Source organism: Eubalaena glacialis, chromosome 7 (genome assembly GCF_028564815.1).
Source record: "Eubalaena glacialis isolate mEubGla1 chromosome 7, mEubGla1.1.hap2.+ XY, whole genome shotgun sequence".
In the NCBI taxonomy this organism is placed as follows: domain Eukaryota; kingdom Metazoa; phylum Chordata; class Mammalia; order Artiodactyla; family Balaenidae; genus Eubalaena; species Eubalaena glacialis.
Window position 1 is genome coordinate 75987269 of NC_083722.1, and position 11537 is coordinate 75998805.

At 47.2% G+C, this 11537-nt stretch overlaps 1 protein-coding gene across 1 annotated transcript; it reads right to left on the reverse strand.

The window, feature by feature from the left end:
* On the reverse strand, positions 1-10594 carry LOC133094734 (IQ domain-containing protein F5; the record flags this gene model as incomplete). Its single annotated transcript, XM_061195410.1, has 2 exons — positions 1-446; positions 10486-10594. Coding segments are annotated over 2 exons (555 nt in total), but the record flags the coding sequence as incomplete, so codon positions are not given.
* Positions 10595-11537: the final 943 nt, after the last annotated feature.

Sequence of the window (11537 nt, forward strand, 5' to 3'; positions counted from 1 at the left end):
TCATTCCTTTATTGGAAGGGATATGCATTGTTGTATTCTACAAGCTTGCGAGCCCAAAGAGATTTCAAGTTGAAGATTCAGTTGGTTTTCTTTGAGGTCGTAATGGCCCTGAATAAAGCCACGGGTGTGGCAACTATGCCAGCGCCAATAGACCTGAATGATGCGGACAGCGTGGAGCAAACGGCAGTAACGAAGGCGGATGCACCACATGCGGAACCAGGATTGTAGCTTGACAGCTGCCCATTCTTGCCGCGCGTAGAATTCTAGGGACGTCCGCCGCCTCTTCTCCTGCAGCTTCACCAGCTTCTGTTTCCACCAGCATTGAATGATCCACACTCTGAGAGCCTCGTGCAGCAGATTCCTGCGCACCAGGGTGCCCCGCCACCAGGCTTGGATGAAAACAGCAGCTTTCTGTTCTTCCGTCATCATGATTCTTACTTTGGGGCCTTGCAAGAGAAAACAGGGGATACTTAAGAAACTCATACAGGGACTTCCCTGGTGGCTCAGTAGTTAAGAATCCGCCTGCCAATGCAGGGGACATGGGTTTGAGCCCTGGTCTGGGAAGATCCCACGTGCCGTGGAGCAACTAAGCCCCTGCACCACAACTACTGAGCCTGCATTCTAGAGCCCGCGAGCCACAACTACTGAGCCCGAGTGCCACAACTACTGAAGCCCGCATGCCTAGAGCCCGTGCTCCACAACATGAGAAGCCACCACAATGAGAAGCCCGCACACCACAACAAAAGAGTAGCCCCGGGCTTCCCTGGTGGTGCAGTGGTTGAGAATCTGCCTGCCACTGCAGGGGACACGGGTTCGAGCCCTGGTCTGGGAAGATCCCACATGCCACGGAGCAACTGGGCCCATGAGCCACAGTTACTGAGCCTGCACATCTGGAGCCTGTGCTCTGCAACAAGAGAGGCCGCGATAGTGTGAGGCCCGCGCACCGCGATGAAGAGTGGTCCCCGCTTGCCGCAGCTAGAGAAAGCCCTCGCACAGAAACGAAGACCCAACACAGCCATAAATAAATAAATTAATTAATTAATTAAAAAGAAAGAAAGAAAGAAAGAAAATAGTCACTTACAGGACAAAATTAAAATTAAAAAAAAAGAGTAGCCCCCACTCGCCCCAACTAGAGAAAGCCTGCGGACAGCAACGAAGACCCAATGCAGCCAAAAATAAATAAATAAATAGATTTATAAAAAAAAGAAAGAAAGAAACATACATTTCGGCCCTAAGGTGTGGCAGGAGAGCTGTTGTGGGCAGCAGCTGGACCTCAGAGATCAAGTAAGTGTCCTGCTTCCGCACACATGCGCGCACACACAAAGATACATGTGCACACATGCGCGCACGCACACAGGATCCAGTCTTCCTGTACCTTGGCCTTTGCATTCCCCAAACACAATCCCCACTTTGTAGCTCTCAACCGTGTGTGGTCTGGGTTCAAACTCTTTGCGCTCCTCCTTGGCACACACCTTGGCTAGACTCACAGCTCTCAGCCTAAGGAGAAAATAGGGGGAAAGGACAGCCAAGGAGGAGTGGATCCCTGTTCATTTCCTGCTCTGTGTGTGGTGGCCATTCATCCCAGTTTGCCTGGCACACCCTGGGTTTATGCCTGTTGTCCTGGTATAACTTTGATAAGTGTCTCTTTCACTCCCTGAAGCATTTCTCTTTGGACAATAAGTTGCATGGTCACAGACCTTTGGGTCACTCCACTGGACCACAAGGGTCAGAGATGTCACAAGTCAAGTCTCTCCCCAACACAGTACAGCCTGGATCCATCTACCCAGGGAAGGGTGGGAAGGCAGAGGCAGTGGTGTGGGTAGGGAGTTGGAGGTGGAGTCCCTTGCTCTCCTCTCCTTTGCTCCTTCAAGTTCTCTTCTATCAATGCGACTTCATCATTATCTTTGATTATAATTTGGAAGGTTTGCTGTCCTTATCAGAGTTTAGAGAGAAAAACATGAAAGTAAGGGTGCTCTCCCCACCACTAGGTGCCAAGTCAACCACACACTAGGCTTCCTGGACTTTCCTGGGATCTCAAACATGAGAAGGGATCCCCTCCTGAGGAAACTATGGGAAATGTACTGCCCTCCAGAAAGCTTGGGTAAATCTGACCGTCTCTTATAAAACATTAAATGCCCATGGCTTTGGGGGGATGGTCAAATCCCCTCAGGTCTACAGTCAACTAAATTACCCATGGTTAGGGTCTAGATGTTCCCATCGCTCTCAAGTCTGTTCTCCTCCAGCCACTGCTCTGGCAAGAAGAGAAGAGGAGGGGAGAGAACCATGATGTCATAAGGGCACCTATGACTCAGGCACCAGGATGGCTCCCAATAGCTGAGCCCCTTCTAAGGCAAACCTAGAGGACCTGTCCTTTCTTTCCTATGTAAATGGCTACAAAGAAGAATACCCCAAATACTGACCCATTGACACAAATGTGTATAGTGATACTCATTAAAGCCTGGCTGGTATTCATTAAAGGGATTTCAATTCATTTATTTTATTGAAGTATAATTGATTTACAATGTTGTGTTAATTTCTGCTGTACAGCAAAGTGATTCAGTTATATATATATATTCTTTTTCATATTCTTTTCCATTGTGGTTTATCACAGGTTATAGAATATCCTGTGCTACACAGCAGGACCTTGTTGTTTATCCATTCTATATATAGTAGTTTGCATCTGCTGATCCCAAACTCCCAGTCCATCTCTCCCCCACTGCCCCCTCTTGACAACCACAAGTCTGTTATCTATGTGAGTCTGTTTCTGTTTCATCGATAAGTTCATTTTTGTCATATTTTAGATTCCACATGTAAGTGATATCATATGGTGTTTATCTTTCTTTCTGACTTACTTTACTTAGTATGATGGATTTCAATTCATTTACATAATGGTATACCAAATAACAATTAGAAGGAATGAGTGTGCTCTCTATCTACTAATATAGAAGCATGTACAAGATTTAGCAAGATTAGCAAGTTCATCAAATCAAGATCAACTAAATATAAGCATAGATTTACACACATGTCTTATAAAGTCATTATTATTATTATTTTTTTAAACAGAAGAGCCAGGTTTTTTTGTTTTTTTTAAATAAATTTATTTATTTATTTTGGCTGTGTTGGGTCTTCCTTTCTGTGCGAGGGCTTTCTCTAGTTGCGGCAAGTGGGGGCCACTCTTCATCGCGGTGCGCGGGCCTCTCACTGTCGCGACCTCTCTTGTTGCGGAGCACAGGCTCCAGATGCGCAGGCTCAGTAGTTGTGGCTCACGGGCCCAGTTGCTCCGCGGCATGTGGGATCTTCCCAGACCAGGGCTCGAACCCGTGTCCCCTGCATCGGCAGGCAGATTCTCAACCACTGCGCCACCAGGGAAGCCCTAAAGTCATTATTTTAAAAGGCAGTGGAAATTAGGAAGATATCCACAAAAATTAACAATGATCATCTCTGATGAGGATGTCAGAGCTGGGGGAACAGAGTAAACTCCCTTGCTGTGGCTAAACCTCCTATGTCTTGCCTATCTGTAAGTCACCTAGTTATCAGGCCCCTGGGAGAGCAAGACCCACACAGACCAGAAAGCCCATAAGCCCCCAGGACCAGCCCAGGACCCCCATCTCAGGCTCAAGTGGACTCAAGCACTCTCCTATCTTCTTCCCCTGAGGCCTCAAGGTCACGGTGAGGAGATGGGTGAAGGTCAGCCACTGCACAAGCAGGACCCCACCTCTGCCTGCTCCTGGCCTCTGAAAACCCACCGGGCTATCGTGAGGCCCTGGTCCCCTCTCAGGGTCGCAGCCCCAGGGGTCACTGAGAAATGCATTTGCAATGTGTAGAGTATGGAGGAAGTCAGTGTGGGGCTAGGGGAAGAGCAGACGTAGAGAAGAGGAGGAGGCCATTTAAGGCTGGAGGCGGGTGTCAGTGTGAAATTAATAGGATGGGGGAGTGGAAAGGATACGAGTAAATTGGAGAATGGGGAAATAGTGGAGTACAATGCATGGGACAGTGAAGGTACAAGAAGCACCTGTTTGAAGATAAAGGTGTTTGGCCATGCCCCTGGGAGACCCACATCTGTTTAATGCCCCCATTAGTCTGGCTCCAGAGTCTAGTCCCTAGTCACCATTGTCCCTGCCGTCCCTGGTAATAATCATGGAGTGATGACATTCATCCCACTTCACAGATGAGGAGACTGAGGTGCAGAGACCTTACATGGCTTAGTCTGGTCTCACAACAGATTAGGGAGGATGCCAGGGACTGGGGTGTTGGTGGATGTGGCGACCCTAGGGGCAGGGAGGGTGCTGAGGCTTTGAATGCCACCAGGACCTGCTCGGACTGAAGCCAGTGGGAAGGGAGGAACCTCCCCGGGGGCTAAGGAACAGAGGGGTGACACCATCCAAGGGAATTTTTTGTGGGTATGCTGGCCAAGGGGCCTGGGGTGAGCATGATGGGATGCATCTTCTGGGGCTAGAGTAAGGGACACAGGGAACAAAATACAAGCACCCCTCATGACCACTGTGGGTGACCCACAGAAGTACCAGCATTCTGCGGTCTCCCTATTCTCCCACCCCACCCCCACCATTCTCTGCCACCTCTACCAGAATTTCCCCCTAGAGGTTCTCAGTAGACCCCTTCAGGGAGGGACAGAAAGAAGAAAGGAGGGGTCAGTGAGGGTGTCAATGGGATCACCCTCTGAATATGCTCCCAGCCCCAGAGCCTGCAGGGGAAGGAAAGCAGGTCTGCTGGGAGTGGCCTGTGCTAAGAGAGCCCTTCCCTATCAGCCCCTGCCTGGGTCATTTCTTTGGCCTCCACCCCCACACTACAGCTAGGTTACCCTTGAATGCAGACCCCACCACAGCTGTCTTCCTGGCAGCCCCTAACGGAGTGACTTGGTAGGTCTGCACCCTGAGAAATCCCAAACCCCCTTATAGATCTCCACTATGGTCCTCATTGGATCCTACTGTAGTCACCTATTTACTGACCAGCCTCTTCCCTCACTGGTTCCTAGAGGACAGAGCCTGAGCCACTTTCACATTTGTGACCCCAGAGGCTGCACAATATCAGGACGTAGTAGGTTAAAAATAATTGTTCATTGAATGAGTAATAAATGGATGAATGAATGGACTCCACCCCTAGCCCACTCCTCTGGAGACCCAAAGGCCTCAGGGCCTGCAACCCTTCTCTTCATGACTAGGGACAGATCCTGCCATGCCCTGCCTTGTCCGCTCTGCTTGGGGTGGGCTGAAAATCCCCAGGTCTGAGACGAGGAGCCTAGAGCGTTTGGGGGCTAGGAGAGAAGGGTAACACTGGGAAAGCCTGGAAGAGAGAAAGGGAGAAAACTGGAGGCGGGGCAGGGGGCACATGGGGACTTGGAGTCTGAGAGAGAAATGTAGAGAGAAGGGCAGAAGAAAGTGAGACAGAATGTGACTTTTTCAGGTGATACCCAGTGGCAGCCCTGAATCCTCAGGCTCTCCCCACTAAACAGTCTTGTTGCTGCTCTCTTCTGTCCACGAATGTCCACTGTCCCTGTGAGGAGGTCCTGACAGGTGGATTCTGAGAATGAATACAAAACCCCTTAGTGGCCCAGCTTGGATTCTTGCTCCAGGGCTGTGGGTGGGATGGTTGCCCACAAAAGACTCTTCTTCTTCCTAGTGGTCCCCAGCCCAACTCTGACCTCACCTTGGGTGTTTAAGACCTGGAGCCACAACAGAACCCCTGAGTGTACCTCAATGAGAGAGAGGCCCTTGTCCAAGAGACACATTTGCTTTCACCCTGGGCCTCAGATCTGGGGGTTCTGTAGGGTCTCCATATTGCTTGTTCAGGGTATTGTGGGGTTGGGGAAGTTCAAGACTGGATAATCCTGTGTGGCTGGCGTAATTCAACTCATAACACCAATGATAAGTCACTAGCTACAGGCTTCCCCTTAGGAGAGGACATGCCTTGGTCAAATCCCTTCCCTATGGCCAAAGGCAATTCCTAGTACGGGACATAGCAGTGACCCAGCAGTAGCCAGTATTCCCAGTAGCTGTGGGATGAGTCATCAGCTAAGAAGAGTGGATCTACTACGTCCACATATTCACTACAGCCCACCCCTTCATGTCACTCACATATACTTGCTTCCCATAGCAAGCTTTTACCATTTAAAAATAGCTTCTTCAGGATTCATGTAGGTCTTTTCTCCTGGGAAAACTTAAAAGAGAAGGGTCAGAGAGACAAACTTCAGTCCCTACTGCTACAGTTCATTTTGAGGCCATTACACTCCTCTCCCCCTTCCTCTACCACCCTTTCTAAATTCCTTTCACCTTTGACTAGCATTTCTGCTGGTCTAGGCAGTTTGCCTGAAGGGAAGCAGCAATTCAGACCCTCATCCTTGAGGCACCTGGTTCTCTGGTTAGCATGTACTTCTCAGGCCATGATTGTGTTCATCTACCATTATACCTGGGCAGCAAAGCAACAAGACATCTTCCAGTGAATCACCCAAGCAGCACTCATAGTCTTCCCTGCTCCCATAGTGTAGCAGCAGGCCCTTCACCTTCTCCTCATGATATCAGGGTTAATTATCCCTGCCAGAGTGGTGACCCCTTTCATCGCCTGCTTAACTCTTGGCAAAAGGAGTCAAGTGACCAGATCACAGCTGTAGCTTTAAGTTTAATGGGACTCTTACAGTGACCCCTGATGTGTGCCTTCCAACTCTAGAAACTAGAACCTCCAGTGACATGGAGCCTGAAGGTGCAGGGACAGAAAACACAAACACCCAAGCATGTAACTAGAAGGGGTGGTCACAGGTGCAGTACCATTTCCACACATTGGTTCTGAGACACGTACATCGTACCTACTGGGGACTCAGAACCATGTAATGGACATTGATTTAGGGCTTGGGTTGGCAAACTACAGCCTGTGGGCTACACCCAGCCCACTGTTTTTGTACATCCTGCAAAGAATGGTTTTTACATTTTTCAGTGGTTGAAAAAACTCAAAATAATAATATTTCATGACACATGAAAATTATACGAAATTCAAATTTCAGTGTTCATAAATAAAATTTTATTGGAACACAGCCATGTTTACTTGTTGATATGTTGGCTATAGCCACGTGTACACTACAGTGACAGATTTGAATAGTTGTGACAGACTATATGTGGCACTCATCACTTCCCACTGCTGCTCAGCACACAACAAATTGCAGTGGTACAGTTATAACTGAATAGTGTTTCGGGTACCACACATATTGCTGTGCTGTGACTTATTTTTTATTACCAGTACATATCCATAATGTCAAAACAATGGAAAAAGGAGAAAAGTGGACTTTAAGTATCGCACTTTTAAGAAAATGGCAAAGCATTGTGCTCATTATGCAATGACGCTATATAGCTGTGCTAAAAGAATACAATATTGGGACTTCCCTGGTGGCGCAGTGGTTAAGAATCCGCCTGCCAATGCAGGGGACATTTAAATTTAAAAAGATTTAAATGGAGTATCTCATCACAGCAGAATTTCTCCACAAAAATAAAAAAAATGAAAATGAGGCTGCAAGCAAAGTACGTTTCCAACTTGCTCATTTGTTAGCCAAGCAAGAAAAGATGTTTACTAATGATGAATTAATTAAATCAAGTTTAATTGCAGCAGCTGAAAAAAATGTGTCCAGAGAAAATAAATTTAACTGTTAGCCTTTCAATGAGAATAGCTGCTCCAAGAGTTGAAGACATTGGGAACAAAATCAAAAGTCAATTAAAGACAGGGCAAATGACTTCAAGTGGATTTCCTTGGCTCTTAATGAGTTGACAGATGGTACCAGTACAGTTCAGCTGTTGTTCATTGAAGGGGTAAATGCCAAGTTTGAAGACTGAAGAATTGAGTTCTATGAATAGTCTGCATGAAACAAATACAGTTGAGAGTATTTGTTAAAGTTGAGAAACCACTAATTCAGTACAACCTGAAGTGGAATCTGCTAAGATGTGATAAAAATGATAGTGGTGAAAATATGTGTGGAGCAGGGGGAAAAAAGGCTTAGTTGAACAAATTTACAAAGTTTATGAAAATATAAAGTGCTTAAAGCCTGTGTTTATGCATTTTATTATTCATCACTAGGTACTCTGTGGAAAATATTTGAATCTATCGTGTTACTGAACCAGTAATGTCAATGATAAATTTCACTTGCCACTATTGACAACCATCATTGGTTCCATGAATTTTGGTCAGAAATAGAAGCTGAATATTCTGACTTATCAACCGCACAGCAGTTCTATGGCTTAGCAGTGATAAAGTTTTATTGAGGACTTTTAAGCTCAGGGTCAAGATTGAAATTTTTCTAAGCAAGAAAAACTGCCTTAAACTACTATTATCAAACACTGAATGGCAGGGACTTCCCTGGTGGCGCAGTGGTTAGGGATCCGCCTGCCAATGCAGGGGAAACGGGTTCGAGCCCTGGTCTGGGAAGATCCCACATGCCGTGGAGCAGCTCAGCCCGTGCACCACAACTACTGAGCCCGCGTGCCACAACTGCTGAAGCCTGCGCGCCTAGATCCCGTGCTCTGCAACAAGAGAAGCCACCGCAGTGAGAAGCCCGTGCACCACGACAAAGAGTAGCCCCCTGCTCGCCGCAACTAGAGAAAGCCCACGTGCAGCAACGAAGACCTAACGCAGCCAAAAATAAATAAAATTTTTTTAAAAAATCCTGAATGGCATTGGAAATGAGCTTTTGCTGCAGTCTTCGTGTTTTTTAATGAATTAAACCTGAAATTAATGAGCAAAGCAATGTTTTATGTGAAACTTATACTGAAGTAAATTCATTTTGGCAAATAATTTTATTTATTTTTTTAAGATTATTTTATTTTATTAAAAAATTTTTAAAATTTATTTATTTTTGGCTGCATTGGGTCTTTGTTGCTGTGCTCGGGCTTTCTCTAGTTGCGGCGAGCAGGGGGCTACTCTTTGTTGCGGTGCACAGGCTTCTCACTGCGGTGGCTTCTCTTGTTGTGGAGCACGGGCTGTAGGCGTGCAGGTTTCAGCAGTTGTGGCACGTGGGCTCAGTAGTTGTGGCGCACAGGCTGAGCTGCTCCACGGCATGTGGGATCTTCCCAGACCAGGGCTCGAACCCGTTTCCCCTGCATTGGCAGGCGGATTCCTAACCACTGTGCCACCAAGGAAGCCCCTTGACAAATAATTTTAAATCATAAGTAATGTCAAGCTGCTTTATGCACTTCCTGAGCTGTCAAAAGTTAAAACAAGAAGCAAGATAACCATTCTCATACAAATTTTCAGTGGATATATTCTCTGAGTTCAAACTAGAGTTCCAGTAGCAAGCACTTTTCAGACTTCCATGTAAGTACAAGAGGAGTTTCCATATTTCTAAACTTTTTTATCTAAGCAATTGAGGAACAACCACCTGAACTTCAGTTGCAAGTAATTAATCTGTAATGTAATGACATGCTTAAAGGCAAATATCAAGAAAAGAATCTCATAGAAGTCTACAAATATCTTCCAAGTGATGACTAGTCTTGATTATAATCCTATGCTCAGGAATTTATATCAGTATTGGCGGTGCCAGATATTTCACTTCATACCTATGTGAATGAAAAGACATTTTCAGAGATGACATTTGTAAATTTTCATTACAGACAAGCATTAACAGATAAACATTTGCAATTGATTTTGATGGTAGGGAACACCAACTTTTGGTCTTCTTAATTGGGCTAAACATTATTCCCCTCCCACCCTGACTGCCAATTTTTAAGGTTTGTGGGTGTGACCCCTCTTTCTTTGTTTTGTTGCTGAGGCTGAATTTTTATGCTACTTGACATTGACACTGAAAGATGAGGATCATTAGCCCCACTTCACAGCTCAGGAAACTGGGGCTCAGAGAGGGAAAATGACATGTCTGCAGCCACACAGCATTGAGTGGGGAAGCCAGGGTTGGTGTGACCTAGCTTGGTCTGGCTCTAAAGTCCTTGCTCTTTACTCTGAGACACTGAACACAAGAGAGAGAAGCAAGGAGAGAGGAGACAGAAGTCCTTCAGAGCAAGAGCGAGAGACTAGGACCTGAGTGAGACAGGGCAGGACACAGAAGGACAAAGCAAGAAAGACAGAGCTCAAGCCCTAGTGCAAGACAGAGAGCTGGAGCATGAGATCTCTAGGCAATGTGAGCTGAGGGACCAACTTGCCAGGGCAGAGGAGATGGAGCTGGGCTGGACATAGGGCTTCTGAGTTTGCAGCTTTGATGGGGAATAACCCAAGACCTCAGACCCCTCTCTCTGCAGGAAACCATGGAACAGCAGTGCCCAGATGGGCAGAAGGACAGCCTAACCTTGACCTCTTAATTGGCCCTTTATCATCACTTAGGCGCCAGTCTCACCCCAGGTGGCAGCTTTTCACAAGAAGGGACTGTCAGAGGTCTCAGCTCCACCTGGATCAATTCTTGCAGAGACTGGGGAGAGGGAGAGGGAGACACAACTGATGGCTTCTCAGCTCTAGGTCTGTGATAGCCTAGGGGATGACACTCACCAGAAGGTTTGGCTAGAAGCGGGTTGCCTTCTTTCCCCACCTCCACACCTGTGGAACCTCCCACACCAACCAGGTCTGGAGGGGAATGAGTCCTAGCCTGCATTCGGGGTCAGAGAGTGAGGGACAGAGTTTGAGGTAGGAGTGAGGACAGGGGCTATGCAGTCTAACCATTTTCAGTTTGGAGCTCAGACTCTGACTTGGAGGTCAAGTATGAAGATACAGCAGGGAGCTGTTGGAGGTCACTGAAAGGATGTGACCGCCAGCTGGACTCACAAGCTAGACCCAGGCAATTAGATGCCCCTCACCCCCTCCCCTGTCCTTGGAATGTATGTTCTGCCTGCCATTCCCACAGTGGGAGGCATTTTCAGGGATGCAGCCTTGAGAGAGTAATGTGTTCTCCAGAACATCTGGATGGTATATGTGGCTGAACCTCATTAAGGCCTCTATATAAACTTTCAAGAGTCTGGCAAGCAAGTACGGAGATCTACTTGTCTGTGGCCGCCCAAGACAAGTCTTGTAAATAAGTTCCCTTGCTTACTAAACCTGCCACCTACTAATCTGGTGTAGTCTGCCTCTTTCTTCGGTCTTTTCTTGCCCTCCATGTACAGGGGCCAGTTTACGAACCAACAGGAGCCAGGATCAAGAGCTTGGGGTGGGTGTGCCCCTCTCAGCCATGGGGGTGGGAGATCACGCCCGGAGCAACTAGACCTGGTGAGTGAATTCCTGGCAAAAGTGCTGCTGTGCGCAACAACCCCACCCCTGCCCCAGGCTTCCATTATACACAGCCTTGGGGAGAGGCACCATTTCCATAGACTGAACATGAGTGATGCTCCCTGAGTTGGCAACATGGCAGATCTGTACCCCCAACTTTCTTACCTATGTCAGACATTGCTAATCAATCACAGTCTCTGCTCAGTCTGGACAGTGGCTCAAAATCCTTCTCCTCAGATAACCACTGCCAATTCCTCAGAGCTAGCATATGAGATGCTAACTATTTGCCATCATTGGCCCTGACCTCCTGGAGCTTATCAAGCAGAGAGAGGCTGGGGAAA